The following is a 16,346-nucleotide window of genomic DNA, read 5'->3' as shown; positions in this document are numbered from 1 at the left end:
CATGGTGACTTTTTCTATAGGTTTTTTTGCTATATTCCCAATCCAATATGGGGTCTTTTACTTCCTGTTCTTTGGGTATGTAAGTTGTGTGATTCCTGTTCTCTTTGCGCTGCAACACTTCCTTTGGGTGGTGATCTTCGCTCCTGTTTCTTCTGCGTCAGTTACATGTTTTTCTGAGCCTGTTCCAGCTTTTTTCATTGTCATTTTTGTCTTTTGTTCATATTTACTTTTTACTTTTTGTTTTTGGTCCAGGAGTTCCTGTTTGAGGTTTTTTCCCTTTTTGGTTTTTTTCCCTCGGGGACTGCTTCTGGAGGGCACGGACTTCCTTTGGCGTTCCCTCCGTCAGCAGCACCATGGCTACCAGAAAGGGTCGCCCCTACTTGGGTCAAGGCAGAACCTATAGGAACCAAGACCTCGCCACACTTCCAGTGGGCCACAGACATAGACAACGAATTGGTCGTGACAAAATCGTCCAACTTGGAATGGTGAGGACTGCACTTTTTGGACATTGGGACGCTGCCATGTAGAAAAATTCTCAAGACCTAGACACATCTGAAAACTAAACATCTGGGTGAGTCCAGGGTGGTGTGCTTCACATGCACCCCACTCCATTTTCTTACCCACAATGCCTTGCAAACCTCCAACTTTTCTGGAAATCACACATTTTTTCTACATTTTTGTGAGGGAACCTTCCGGAATCTCCAGTTATCCACAAAATTCCTACCATCCAACAATGTCTCATCTATACTGATAAAGATTCTTCCCCACTTGTCAGCCTAAAAATGTTTTTTTCAAACTGCCCTTTTGGACCCGCTTTGGTTCCCCCACAATTTCCACATGGTTTTGGCTATTCCCTGTCACTGGCACTTGGCCCACCTACATAAGTGAGGTATCATTTTTACCGGGAGACTGAGGGGAATGTTGGGTAGTAGGAAATTTGTCCCGGTGTGGTGGTCCCACACAGAAATGTGGGAAAAAGTTGATTTTTTTTTTTTAGCTAAATTTGAGGTTTGCTGAGGATTCTGGGTAGGAAAACTTGGTGGATCCACGCAAGTCACACCTCCCTGGATTCCCTCGGTGTCTAGTTTTCAGGAATGTTTGGGTATGGTAGCTTTCTCTATATGGCTGCTGAGCCCAGGACTAAAACCGCAGCCCCCCCGCAAAAACAGGCAGTTTAGTATTTATAATTTTGATGTGTCCACATAGTGTTTTGGGGCATTTCCTTTTGTGGGCACTAGGCCTATCCACACAAGTTAGGTTCCATTTTTATCGGGAAACTTGGGGGAACACTCGGTGGAAGGAAATTTGTTGTTCCTCTCAGATTCCAGAACTTTCTGTCACTGAAATGTGAGGGAAAAGTGCTTTTTAGCCAAATTTTGAGGTTTCCAAAGGATTCTGGGTAACAGAACCTGGTGAGTATGGGCACCTCGGAATTCAGAGATGTGCAAATAACCCCTGCTTCTCAACACCTTATCTTGTGCCCATTTCGGAAATACAAAGGTTTTCTTGATACCTATTTTTCACTCTTTATATTTCAGCAAATGAATTGCTGTATACCCGGTGTAGGAGGAAAACCCATTGGAAGGTGCAGCTCATTTATTGACTCTGGGTACCTAGGGTTCTTGATGAAACTACAAGCCCTATATATCCCCGCTACCAGAATATTCCAACAGATGTAAGAGTATATTGCTTTCAAAAATCTGACATTGCAGGAAAAGGTTACAGTGTAAAATGTTGAGAAAAATGCCTTTTATTTTCACCTCAATTTCAATATTTTTTTAGATCAGCTGTTATTTTCTGTGGGAAAACCTTATAGGATCTATACAAATTACCCCTTGCTGAATTCAGAATTTTGTCTACGTTTAAGAAATGTTTAGCTTTCTGGGATCCAGCATTGGTTTCACACCCATTTCTGTCACTAACTGGAAAGAGGCTGAAAGCACAAAAAATAGTAAAAATGGGGTATGTCCCAGTAAAAAGCCAAATTTGTGTTGAATAATGGGGTTTTTTGATTCAAGTTTGCCAGTTCCTGAAAGCTGGGAAGCTTGTGATTTTAGCACTGTAAACCCTTTGTTGATGCCATTTTCAGGGAAAAAACCACAAGCTTTCTTCTGCAGCCCTTTTTCCCTTTTTTTTTTAAAAAAAACGAACTTTTCGCTGTATTTTGGCTAATTTCTTGGTCTCCTTCAGGGGAACTCACAAAGAGTGGGTACCTCTAGAATCCCTAGGATATTGGAAAAAAGGATGCAAATTTGGCATGGGTAGCTTATGTGGACAAAAAGTTATGCGGACCTAATCCCTAAATAGTCAAAAAAAGGCTTGGCACCTGATGGGGAAAAGGCCCGGCAGCGAAGGGGTTAAGAGCAGACAATGGTTGCATGAACCATTGCCTACTCTTAAAAAATGAAACATCCAAGTTTCATTTTTTTCTTTTCAAACGCATTCTGTTTTCCTTTAAGTAAAACCAGCTACGTTAAAAAAAAGGATTGTTTTATTTAAAAGCAATCACAGACATGGTGGTCTGCTGACCTCTGCAAGCCACTGTCCCTATGATCGCTGAGACTTCTAATGGGTTGCAAATTGTGGCCTTCCTTATTAATATTCATGAGGTAGTTTGATTTGTGACCTACAATGAATCAATATTTGGAAATAAAACATTTCATACATTAGGAATGCAGATTTCCTCATTGCGATTCAGAGATGATCGCAATTAGAAAATCAGCATTCCTAATGCTAGTACACCTGGCCCTTACTTCTAAGCAGTGGCAGACTCATTGTAAAGATTACCCGGACACCTTTCAGTTGCTCATGGCTGCTTCAAATGCCAAAATAGTACTACCTAGGTGTACCTTTTGACTAAACAGTATTAGTGCGTTAAAAATGAAAAATAGTGAAATAATACTGTCACAGAACAGAATGAGGTGTGACGTGGAAATGCTTCATAACTTAGGCAAACTTAATGAATAATTTGGTCCTTGATTGCCCCAAAATTCCAGTAGCCCCAGTTAAAATGAATACACAGTGCACAATTAGAACACGAAGAAAACACTCATCACTAGGCCACTGGAATTATGCTGTCCATATTATGCGACAGGGTTATGCAGTAGTGGCGGCTTGCAGGAGGGAAATGGGGCAGCGCGGCGAGTGGTGGGGGAGGGGTGGGCGGACATGACTTTGAAAAAATGTATAATGAAAAAAAACGTACCTTTTTGCTCTGCGCCTCGCTGCTCCCATCCGCTCCTAGACTGGACTGCAGGCACAGGCTCCCAGCCTGCCATGCATCCAATCCTAAGGGCTGCTTTCATGCTGCTAGCAGCATGAAAGCAGCATTAGGATTGGACAGAGCGCCCAGCAGGGCGTTCCGTGGCAGAGTGGAAGTCTCTACCTGCTTTCTCCAACCCAGCAACGCAGTGCCTGCATTGCTGGGTTGGAGAGAGCCCAGTGCTCATGTGTGTTTGGCCGACCTGAGACGGCTGACCTGAGAGAGCCGGCCAATCATACATGCGCACTGAGGGAGAGTGCTGTGCACACCCCCTTGTCCCCGTCACAGCCCCATGGCCCCGCCCCTTTCACTATAAAACAATAAACGTTGTTTATTATCGTTTTATAGTGAAAGGTTTGCAGGTGCTGCTGCTGGCGGGGGGTGGGGGCGTGGGGTGACGCTCCTCTGCCATAGTGGAGGAGCCACCCCTGTTATGCAGCAAGCAACAGGCAAAATAAAAAGCAAATCTATCAGTATAATGCAGCACGTTTTATGATAGCATACGTCATTGTTCGTCATTTTAACACGTTAGCACTCTTACCATAAATGTCACCTAATTAGTACACTTTAACACTCAAATGTAGCAACAGGCAGCTGAACGGTGTCCTATCAGTCAATCTTTCCGACGGGCCTTCCTCTGCAAGTCACTATCCGTTTGTGCTGGAAACAATTTTTGGGTAACATATCTAAATTATGCGGCAGATAATGGATTATAAGGTAAACGCGTAAACTCCATACTTATACGAAAAAAGCCGCGGAAAAGCATAATTCCAATGGGCCTGCCTTTAGCAAAAGAAAGCGCGGTGGCCTACCGAGTTACAAACCAAAGAGTCCAGTCAAAACCGTAATACAAAAAGGAAATGAAAACATTGTATGAGGGGGATGTGATTCCAATTTCAGTGAGATCTTCGTGGACTCCATGCTGCTTGCCACACAGGGTCCAAATGTACCTAAACTTAGAAAGCAGCATCTTTGTTTCGGGATGATTGCTAGGAAAGGTGTTTCCCTATCTACAACGTCACATTATTCCCTACCAGAGCTCCGTTCCAGATCGGGCAGGCGATGCGGGCACTCCAGCCGGCGAACCAGGGCTCGTAGGTGAACACCGGGAAAAAGGCGAAGACACCGGAGAAAATGCTGACACCCCCGAAGGCAAGTAGCGTCCCCCCCGCGCACTTATACAGGCTCGGCATTTTCTCTTCCCTTCCAGGCAGCTACATTCCCATGGACTTTCTATAACCAAAGCATAAGCCCAGTCCTTTTTTTGGGTAAACACAAGCGCCTTGGCGACTGTAGTCATGAAACAAGCCCATTGTTTACTAATTAAGTGAGGCTAGGTTTACCCTGAGAGACTTCCTCATTGAGTACACATGTACGATAAATCATGCTTACAAATAAGCACTCTCTCCTACTGGGTCCCCTTGCCAGCTGCAAAGAGAAAAGTCACTGTACGTCTGTCAGTTATGTTTTTTAAATGTTTTTTACGCACTCATTGACAACCTGGGACAGGGCACGCGGCCTAAAAATCAAGCGGTGGACTAACCAAGTTGTGCAGTATGTAAGTGACATTATGGTGCATGACATCACAGCACAACATCACAGCAGGAAGTGACATCACAACCCATGACCTCACAGGAAGTTTTATCACAAGAAGTGACCTCAGATCTTAACTCTTCACACGTTTTCCCAGGTCATATGAGAGCATTATGAGATTTAACAAATGAGATATTATGTCTGGGTTTTGCCAAAAACATGACAAAACTCTGATGCTTATTTTTCACACCGCGGTTGAGCACACCCTGATAGTATCATCTTACAAGGGTGGGATGAGGTTGCCTATAATGATGCATGCCACAAAAATGTAGGCGAGGCTTCCTCTTTCAACATAATAAGTACTGTCCTCCTTATTCCCAGGTCTTTACAGCATACTCATTGATCCTTAACGTTATCACATTTTTGTGTTGTGTACTGTAAAGTTTAAGGAGGATAAGTGATAACAGTAGACCCTCTTAGTCTCTTTTTGTGGTACATACACTTATTTTTCAGCATCACACTTTGACCCAGAGCAAGAAAGAGAAAGGCCGGAAAGGAAGAAAGAAGAAGGAACAAATATTTTGGGAAAAAAGTATAAAAGGGAGAAACAAGAGATAAAAGAATCTGCATGAGTGAGATAAAAAGGAAGTGTATTCTTGTGGGATGTGGTACAGGGTAGTGGGGTGGGGTGTGGTATAATGTAGTTTAAAGACGTAGAGGAAAAATGGCTGAACCTATGTAGATGAAATTTGGCAGGAATCTAGATCTTGCAGTGGAAAGAGTCCTTTTTTGGTGGTAGATCTAAATTGGTACAATGTGATATCAAAACTATAAAGCCGTGATATCCAGCAGTCTAGACATTCAGCAGCATTGGTGATGGGCTCCTTCAAAAAACCTTGGCCTCCTGCACTTATTACCTTTTTACACATTCAACAATGGTTGTGAGCGGCAGACACACAGAGAGACCATTGGGAGAAGCAGAAAAGCAGGTCTATATCCAATTTTCTTTGACTGAAATCAGAGAATGCAGACAAAACACAAAAAGCTGCATTAAAAAGCCATGCAGGGCCTTAGGGAGACTTGAATGCAGGTGGAAAGGGGGACTTTGGGAAAGCACAAGAGCTCCTAGAACATGTTATTCAATGATGCACTTCAGAACAAAAACAGAGGTTCTTGAGCCCAAATGCCTGTATTATGGGTATCTAAGCACTATTATTTCATAACAAGTGGCTCTGGGTTGTACCTGCATTTCCCCAATAAACTCTACAGGTGTGATGTTATAACCATCTGATATCTGGCCACCCTTCTATCACCAAAACACACAACACAGTAATTAAACATGCTTGTTCGAAAAGCATGAAGCCAAATATCAAAAACATGTTAGGAGTTGAATGGTGTGCAACAACATGTCCTTTCCATGGCATCACAGCTATGCAAATCCATACAAAGAATGTCATTATGTTTGTTGCCGATGGTTATCCAGTTATGTTTGTAGTTATGCATATACTAGCCAAATGTTGCTGAATTATTATCCAACTGTCTGACATATTTTTGTCCTCAACATCTAACACCTCCATTCATTTTCTATTGTGATTGGTTCCAACTGTGGATCACAATGTCATGTTGAGGGAAGTGTTTTAATTTACTAGTGGGGGTGGATCTCTGCTACCCATCTGCATCTCATCCCAAAGCGAAGGGCAAGTGGAAAGGGGATAGTTCAGCACCTGTTGCTGTCCTGAATCATATGGAGACAAATGTGCGGAACATCTGGTCCATGGTAAATTCACTGACAACAGCGCATGGTATTTGGCCAGAAATGTATTATTCTTCTATAAGTAAGACACACGTCCTAAAGTATTATTTTTTGCCATATCTACCTCTGCATGAGCCCACTCTATTGTAGACCTTTTCTCCTCTTCAATGCCTGATCAGCTAAGCTGATCATCATAGGAAGCGTGTTGCTAAATACGACATAGACCAGTGGTTCCCAACCTGTGGTCCGGGGACCCCTGGGGGTCCGCAAAGCCTCCTCAGGGGGTCCGCGATTGCCTAGAAAATTAAATAACATTAACATTTTAGGTGCCCAGCTTTCAGTAATGACTCAGTGGGTGGGTCCCCAGATTCCACAAATGATGCAGTGGGGGTCCCCGGGTTCCACTAATGATAAAGTGGGGGTCCACAGAGGTGAAAAGGTTGGGAACCACTGACATAGACAATTGAATATGGCTGTCTCAATTATGCATCAATGTCAAAGAGGTGGCTCAGATTTTTTGTCTACGCTTCAGCAGATCGTATCTCGTGCATCACATTATATTTTAAAATGTGTGTCAGTGTGACTAGGGTTCCCTCTACACCTGAGCATGCATCACAGTTTTCATCATGTCATATAGCCACAGTCACTGGATGATAACTCAAAGCACTCAATAGTTATCCCCAATCCCGGTTCTGATGGTTCTGAAGAGAAATTCCAAGTCTCTCGGGAGGTGGTTTCACAGAAGAAGGGGGATGCGGTACATAACCTGCTGCACTGGCAAAGTTATGAACCTGAAGCCAACAATTCATAAGTTGTTGCATAATAGTTTACTCCTTAATTACTAGTGGCTGGTGTAATTTGCTTAATTCAATACAGTTTAATCAAGTGGAATTACCTAAGAATTCTACAAGATTACGCATAATTACATGAGAAGAGTAATTCTGCATTTAGTGCTATTTCTTAGCACAAAAATGCCCCTTGCATCATAAGTGGGTTTGAAAATGCATTTTGTACTGAGGAATTGCGCTAAATGAAAAAGAACAAGAATATGGAGCACAAGCAGCCTATCGCTAAGTATGCTCTTGGGTTGGATTTTTCTGCAATTTACTCTCTTTCTTAGCGCAAGATGTTCCCTTGCAACCAAAATGGATACAAGGTTGCATTTTACACTGAGAAATAGGGCTCTATGCAGCAGAACATGAATAGTGGGCAATGTGCCTGTGCAGTACGTTTTCCCCCCCAAACCTCACTTAGGGGAAGCAGCCTAAACCACGACTCCTTAACAACGAGGGTCGGTATCCACAAAAGAAGAACAGCGCTTTCGTGAACAACGACCCTGTTATCTTCTGCCATAACCATGCATGTCCGGAACAACGATCATGCGTGGTTAAAGCAGAGGAAAACAGTCTCCGGATCGGAGAAGGCGCAGTCAGGAAAGTGGGGATGGAGTAATGTTGGGGGTAGTTTTAGGGGCAGGGGTGGGGGTAGTTTTAGTTTTTAAGGGAGGCGGGGGTCAGGGTAGGTTGTTTTTTTAGGGGCGGGTTGGGGTGGTTTTAGAGTCGGGGTTTGGGGTAATTTTAGGTTTTAGGGGCGGGGTGGGAGTCGCAGTAATTTTATGGGCTGGGTGGGGTAATTTTAGGTTTTAGGGGCGGGGTGGGGGTTCACAGTAGTTTTAGGGGTGGGTGGGGGTTGGGGTAGTTTAGGTTTTTGGGGCGGGTGGGGGGTTGGGGTAGCTTCAGGTTTTTAGGGGCGGGGTGGAGGGTTGGCTACTTTTAGGTTTTAGGGGTGGGGGTGGCGGTGTTGGGGTAACTTTAGGTTTTAGGGGTGGGGTGGGGGCTCGCAGTAGTTTTAGGGATGGGGTGGAGGTTGGGGTAGTTTAGGTTTTAGGGACAGGGTTGGGGTGGTTTTAGGTTTTAGGTGCAGGGTCGCGGTAATTTTAGGGGCGGGGTGGGGGGTTGGGTTGGTTTTAGGGGAGGGGATGTGGGATTGCAGTAATTTTAGGGGTGAGGGGGTTGGGGTAATTTTAGCTTTTTGGAGTGGGCTGGGGGTCGTAGTAATTTTAGGGGCGGGGTGGAGTTTGGGGTACTTTTAGGTTTTAGTGGCAGGGTGAGGGGTCGCAGTAGTTTTAGGGGTGGGGTGGGGGGTTTGGTTAGTTTAGGTCTTAGGGGTGGGGTGGGTTCTGGTGGTTTTAGGTTTTAGGGTCGGGGTACTTTTAGGTTTTAGGGGTCGGGTGGGGGTTGAGGTAATTTTAGGGTTTAGGGGCGGGAGTGGGGGGTCGAAGTAGTTTTAGGTGCGGGGTGGGGGGGTTGGGGGTAGTTTAGGTTTTAGGGGTGGGGTTAGGGTGGTTTTAGGGGCAGGGGAGGGGAGCTCGTGGTAGTTTTAGGGGCAGGGGTGGGGGGTTGGGTAGTTTTAGGGGCGGGTGGGGAGGTCGCGGTAATTTTGAGGGGTGAGGGCAAGGGGTCGCATGCTGGAACCATGCTTGCCATTCCATGCATGCCTTTGCCAGGAATGCATTTACAATGAAAAATCCTTGTTAAGGCATTCGTGGTAAAGGCATTAGTGGTAACAACGCGGTCATTGTTCCGACCGCGTTGTCCAGGCTTGCGTGGTTCCAGCATTCGTTGCTACGACATACACTCCTCACTTAGTTTTGCAACCAAGAGTAATTGTATTACTTTTTATAATTCTGCTCCAAAGAGTAACTCGGAATTACTAAAATTACTCCAATTACCCAGGCATAATTGAAATTCCACCCAGGCCTAATAATTACTTAAAGTGTTTCCTCTTTCTCAGTGAGCTGAGCATGATTAGGGGAGGGAAAGGAGCCTGAGAAACAACATACTTATTGATACCTGACAAGACTGAGTCTGAACTATCCATGACCATTATGGAAGAACAGACTCAAATTCTGGCATTCAAAGGTGAAGGATTGGACTGAAGAGCCAATGTTTGGTCGGTCCTGAAAGTCCAGGGGCTGTATTGTGAGTACAGTGTACTTTCGTTGTTTGTGGCATGGCGCACCTTCAAAAGGTGCGCCATGCACAAACAAGCAAAGTGCTCCGTATTACAAAGAATGCGCTGTTCTCAGGGCAGCACATTCAAGTGCTATACTGAGCAGCTGTTTAAAGCAGTGCAGGCGGCTCCCGCTTGCGCTTTCGAGGGGATTAGAGATCCTCTGGTAGGTGGGTGCAGTGAGTGACAGCACCTTCCTTCAGGGGGGTGGTTAGGGGTTCCATGGAACCCTCTTGTCAACCCCCCTGAGGGCTGCCTTTGGGAAGTGCACTGAAAGTGCATCACCATTTTTGGCACACTTTCAGTGCTCCTCCTAAAGTCATATTTGCCCGTGTGCCTATGTCAGTAATACGGCACAGGCGTACAGGCAAAACGATCTCTTCATTTGCTTGGGACAAGGTGATGCCATCTCATGATTGCACTGGCGCTGCATGTGTGCCAGGCCTATCAGTATTACAAAAGGGGGCGTATAAGCATCTGTGGCCCCTTCTAAGCATCTGTGGCCCCTTCTGTAAGCCCACACAGCGGGCGCTCATGCCCATTGTGCCCCTGGAGCACAATGTAGAGTACGGCCCTGGTCTATATATAAGTAATATTTAAAAAGATTAGCTCTATTTGAGCACCAGTGAAATCATACTAACTATGTACCTAAGCCAACTTTAAAACAAACCCTTGTAAGGCAACTCTTAGCTGTTGATGACATAATGAGAAAGTCTCTGCATCACAGACTCGCAGTCAATGGCTTGCCATCCACAAATCAAAAAATGATGCTCATCATGCCTACTCCTCCCACATATGTTTTGTTTTATTGCCACATGTGCACGTGGATATGCTTAACCCTTCTGAATAATGACTAACCCTAAAGTGTTTGTTTGGCTTTGTAATATCGTCTATCCCTTTATAGCCCCCAGATCCCCTCATAGGCCTTCTGCTGTACATCGGATGCCCCATTTTTGTAACTTTTCTCTGGACAATCTTTCGCGTATCTATGTTTTGTCTTTTTATGTTCAACATCTTACACCTGAAACAGTGGGCCACTTCAGGAAAAGTAGTTAGGTTTGGTAAAACAAACAATTGCAATTTTTAATGAAAACGCTTTCTGTAAGCACATTATGGAGCGTTGTTTGCTCAAATCTAGGCCCAAGTAAAAATTGCTTTCTTACCACATAAATGCTTCTGCATCCATCACTATATTTGCAAAAAACCCTGATCTTTGATTCTGATATTCTATAAGTTTTCTTACATTTTTAGATAAGGTAGGGATTGGAATAGAGGTACAAATTCAGAAGGTTTGCGTAACCTGATGATCACAGGATTTAAATCTTATGCTCCCACAAGTATCCCCTTCTTTTGAGGATGATAATATGGGTGGTAACTTACGCATGTTCTTATGTACCAAAATGCAATTCAGCTTGTGGTTGCTACATCTTAAACAATTGGTCAGTATTGTAGTTATAAGTGTTACTTGATAGAGCGTGTGTATTTACCCTTAACCCCTCCTATTTAATTAACTCTCACCAGGGTTCGTCTTTAGTTTTTTTTAAAGTCCTGAACTCTTATTGTTTAAAAACATCTGGGTGTTTAAAGACATTTTAATGGTGACGTTTATTATCTTTAGGATGAGCTGTGGCTGTAAAAGTTGACACCTTCTATCTGGACCTTCATTTTAGGAGTGGCTTGCATTTACTATGGATTGATCTCGACAACTAGTGGTCCAGTGGAAATGAGGAGAACACGTCGATGAAAGAGAAAAGTGTATCATTATGTGCCTATGTCTTAAGAGGCAAGTGGACTTGACTCACAAACGTTCTTTGTGCCTGTGTGGATATTCTCAAAACCATGGGTGTTGTGTGTTTTTTTTGCCTCTAAACAGTGTAGCGCTATAATTCTGCGCACAAGCTCAGGTTTCCCATACTCCTCCCCCACCCAGTTAGCATCCTTTACAAGGACGCTAACAGGGCATTAGGGCCGGCTAGCGTCATTCCATAAATATGGCACCCGGCTGGCGTCCACGAATGGCACTAGCCGGCGCTATACTTTTACACGCAAAACTGCGCTAACGCAGTTTTGCGTGTAAAAGTATAAATATGGCCCTTAATCTTTCAGATCATACTTGTTCTTGTGGCTAATTGACCAGGTTTGCAGATTGCTTGTGGCCTGAAATATTTAACCATGAGCAGGAAATGTGGTGCTTATGGAAGGTGTCCAAGCCAAAGGTCTGGGTCCACTGAAAAAGTTCCAGCTTTGTGGTGTTTCTCAAACTTTTTGCAAATTCTTCATAGCATGCAAAGATATTCTCATAAACAACATGGTGGGAAAGGTTTAGTAAACTCCTCCACTTCATGTTTTTAAATGGGGCAGTAGAAAAAGAAGCACTGAAAGAATTATTTTCTCTGGGTGAAAAAATAATGTAATGTGTTTTTGCTAATTTTCACCCGGCTCCAGACAATTGTCCGCCACATGCATTGTGTGCATTGTGGATGATGGGTATCCATGGATGTCTGAGATTTGCATGCATGTCCACGTAAATAAGCACCCATGCTTCGCCTTGGTACGCAATGAATATTTGGCAAAAACATATTTGGTTAACAACCATTTACTCCTCATGCTTAATTAGGACACCCCTAATATGGCATCAACCACGTGAAAGCTTATACATTATTGTTTGAGGATACAGGTTTGAAGACCTCATTTGGTGAAGTAATTGCTAACTATTTTAGGGCAAAACAGTTCAACATCCTCAGTTGTGACCAAATAGAAGCTCTTGAAAGTGATGGTAAGAAGTCATTGCATTGCAGATAGGGTTCGGGTGAGACATCAGTTGCATGCAGATGTAATTCAGGAGGATCAGCTTTTGGGCATCCTCAAAAAAGATTTTATAAATGATACCATAACAGACAAACAGCTCTGTAATGCTAGGAAACAACCAATGGTATTGGTCGACAGACTTAGGGGGTATGATCACTAGGCCTTGGTGAAATTTGAACTATGCCTGAGTGATCAGTTTAATTCCAGTAATTTTGGGTTACTCTTTTGAAACAAAATTACTAAAAATTATGCGGTTACACTAGTTTGCCAAATTATGAGTAATATGGCACAAAATCCAACTTCAGGAGCACAGGAACAATTAATTTAGCAAGCACAACGCTCCTTTTCTCTTGCATTTAGTGCTGTTTCCTTAAAGCAAGTTGCATCCTAGGGTCCATTTTGCTCTAAGAAAATGTAAGTAAATGCTGGGTTACATTCCTCACTTAATTCTGCATAATATAGTGTAATTTTGCTGTAATTTTGAGTAATTATGCTACCGCAAATTACGCGAGATATATCGAAGGCAGTGACAAGGCTGGGCGGCTGGCTTAGCAGCCAGAACAAGACAAATGCTCCAAAGAAGAGTAATGATTAGTCTTCAGTCAAGCAGAGATAAATGAAGAATTAAAAATCGAACAACAATATATTGTATATATAGCTAGAGAAGCTGGGACTGTACAAGAGCTTTGGAAATATATGGTGGCTACCTCACCCGGAGGAAGTGACATTGCTGGGTGTGGATATCAAAGTACAAGAAGTGCGGGCGGAGTGAAGGAGTTGGCTAGAGGGGAAGTTCCAGGTTCTGATGAACTGCCCTGTGAGCTCTACCTGTCATATACAGACATACTTGACCCCAAACTGACCGAAGTTTACAATGAGCCCAGGATGCAGTAATACCTCCCAGACACTCTTTGCGAGGCTGTTAAGGGTGTCTCTTCCAAAGAAGAATAAGGATGCAACATGTTCCCTCAAGCAGACCAATGTCAAAGCTTAACTTGGCAACAAAATACTAAGAAAAATGCTAGTGAACAGGCTCCTTACTAAGGTGAGTCGGTTGATTTACCCAGCTCAAGTGGGTTCATCCATAACTTCTGGATGACCCTCTAGAAGAGTATCCCAGGTCATTATTGTTATACACAGATGTTGAAAAGCATCCAACTCCCTCTTCTGGAACTTCCTATACACCAACAAGCTTAGTGTGGGATTGGCTCATGGCTTTCTGTCCAGGATCAAACTATTATGCACTAATCCGACAGCCCAGATTAGAACAGGATTTGTGATCTCCGTACCCGGTAATAGAGCTCAGGCATGATATGGGATTGCCCTCTCTTTCCCACCCTCTTTACATCGGTGGTATATTTCGCTCTATGCAGACTATGGGACATATTTATACTATGTTTGCGCAGGATTTGCACCATTTTTTTTTACGCAAATCCGTCGCAAATTTAACTCCATATTTATATTTTGGCGCTAGACATGTCTAGCGCCAAAATATTGGAGTTAAGGTCATTCTTTGCCTGGGGAAAACTACCTTGCGTCAATGAGATGCAAGGTAGGCATTTCCAGGCAAAAAATGACACTAAGGCCCTAGCACCTTATTTATCCTCCCGTGCAAAAATCACGCACGGTGGGAGGAGGGGTCAAAAAATGGTGCAAAGCTTGCTTTGTACCATTTTTTTAATGCCTGGGTCAGGGCAGGCGTTAGGGGACCCATGGGCCTATTTCCATGGAATAAGCCCACAGGTGCCCTCCCCAGGCCCCAGGGACACCCCCACCCACATCAGAGGGACAGCGAAGGATGGGGGACCCATCCCAGGTAAATATAGGTAAGTACAGATAAGTATATATAAATATTTTTAAGTGCCATTGGGGGCCCTGAAATGGCCCCCCTTCATGGCACTGGGTGCAATTGCCATGCCCAGGGGACCCAGTGGAGTACCCGCACCATGGAGCCCAGGTGCATTCAGGTGAAGTTGTGTTGGAACCTTCCCTTTGAAGTCAATGGGGACCCTGACTGTCCAGCTGCTGCAGTGACCCGTGGACCAGGTCAGTGGAACCCAGGCATGGATTCCAGACAAGGAGTACCAGAGGAGAGATAAGACAGAATCCAAACCTCTCGGGGTTTGCCCAGGGGGTGCATGAAGGCAATGGCCACCCTTATCATGGGTGCTTCTCTGTTGGACAGTTGTTGTGAAGAGGCAGCAGCGGCATCGACACAATGGATAAGGATCCCAGGGGTCATCTACAAGCTGTCACATGCCGGTCATCGAATTGCAGAGAGGTCACTGACCAGCATGACCATGAATAAGCCTTGACAAATACAAGAAGAAGGATGCAAGATGAGTTGCAGAAATGGGGACCAGCAAGGTCCAAGAAACTCAACTTTTGTAGGTACGTCAGGGACAGCATGGCCAGCATGAGCATGGAGGAGAGCCAGGAGGAATCAATGGAGACCCCAGAGGACCCTCTAGCAGCTGACACAGGGAGTTGCAAGGAGGCCTCAGCAGCACATAGAAGATGGATGCCCACGTTGCAGGAGCTACAAGGAGGACGTTAGTCTTAGAGCTGTAGATGCTGGGGGCTGGGGCTTCTTGGAGCTAGAAGTTCTTGGGGCTGAAGAGCCAACAAGCTTTGGCAAAAACAAACAGATGCTGTGCACAGGGGTTTTGTTCTAGCAGCTCCAAAGAGGGACCACCACCTTCCCTGTTGCAGAAAAGACAGGTCAGACCTCTAGAGAGACACAGAACCACCACCTGTGTTGCAGAGCCTTGAAGAATCTTGCAGATGAATCTAGGGTCCCACTATCTGGGGAGCCCTTACGTAACCCAGAAAGGTGGTTGGACGACTGCTACAATGACCCACCTATCAGGGGGATCAGGGACGCTACTCCATGGGACTGATCAGTCAGATGCTCCCAGGGGTCTCTGCTCATCTTGTTTCCAAGATGGCAATATCAAGTGGCCACCTGGCAGAGCTCTGGGTACCCCCCTAGGGGAGGAGCTGGACAGGGGAGCGGTCACTCCCCTGTCCTTTGTGTGTTTTACTCCACAGCAGGAGCCTGGGGGCTCCTGCACTGAACAAAGCTGGTTTTGCAAGGAGGGCACCAATTGTGCCCTTCAAAGCAATCTGATGGCTTTCAGGAGCACCCCCACCCTAACCCAGAGACACCTATTTCTAAACGAGAGGTGGTAATACCACCCCTCTACAGAAAATCCTTTGTCCTGCCTTCCCATGCCCAAGTTAAGCTCAGCAGCAAGAGGGTAGAACAGTGTCAGGGGTTGGTGGCAGCACTGGCTTGCATGCAGACCCTGCAAGACTGCAAAGGCAGACATGGGGCATCCTCTAAGTAACCCCCAAGTACATGGTATCATGCAACTAACACTGGAATTGGTGTATTTACGTGATTCCAACATGTTTGATACCAAACATGTCTAGGTTTGGTGAAGCCATTATGTAGTTGGACATTTTGTGATGACCAGTGTCCCCTACATACCTTAAAATTGCTTCCCCTCACTTGAAAAGCCCAGAAAAAGGAGTCTGGGGTTTGAAGGGGTACCTCTGCTTATGCAGGGGTAGCTTCACACTTAGAATCATGCACCCTGCCTTTGGGCCGAAGGACCTTCCTTAGGGGTGACTTATAGAGTTAAAAGTGCAGTGACTGCAATATAAGGGAAACCTTATATCTGGGGTGACTGGTGCATGCACCCTTTCACACATGCTGCAATGGCAGGCCTGTAGACACAGTTAACATGGGCCTCCATGGGTGGTGCAATACATGCTGCAGCCCATGGGGAAGCCCGTGTGTACCAATGCCCTAGTTACCTAAGTAACATATACAAGGGACTTGCAGGGTTTCACCAATATGCCAATTGTGGGTTGTAGAAAGTACTCACCAACCAAATATAGAGGAGAGAACCTAAACACTGGGGTCCTGGTTAGCAAGACCCCAGTGTACTACAGTCAAAACACACTGACACC

The 16,346-nt window shown here is 44.8% G+C and overlaps 1 protein-coding gene across 2 annotated transcripts in view; it reads right to left on the bottom strand.

Annotated features, from left to right (window-relative positions):
• TMEM212 (transmembrane protein 212) overlaps nt 1–4,520 on the bottom strand; it is a 61,270-nt gene extending 56,750 nt beyond the window's left edge. The window contains exon 1 of one of the 2 annotated variants that reach the window (XM_069213038.1): nt 4,297–4,520. In XM_069213038.1, coding sequence (XP_069069139.1) covers nt 4,297–4,455 — 159 coding nt within the window. In that variant the 5' untranslated portion in view covers nt 4,456–4,520. The remainder of the gene's footprint in view (nt 1–4,296) is intronic. The other variant, XM_069213039.1, reaches the window with a different exon arrangement.
• Between the last annotated feature and the right edge of the window lie 11,826 nt (nt 4,521–16,346).

This window comes from Pleurodeles waltl, chromosome 11 (genome assembly GCF_031143425.1).
Source record: "Pleurodeles waltl isolate 20211129_DDA chromosome 11, aPleWal1.hap1.20221129, whole genome shotgun sequence".
NCBI classification, from domain to species: Eukaryota; Metazoa; Chordata; class Amphibia; order Caudata; family Salamandridae; genus Pleurodeles; species Pleurodeles waltl.
This window is presented reverse-complemented; position numbering and strand designations above follow the sequence as displayed.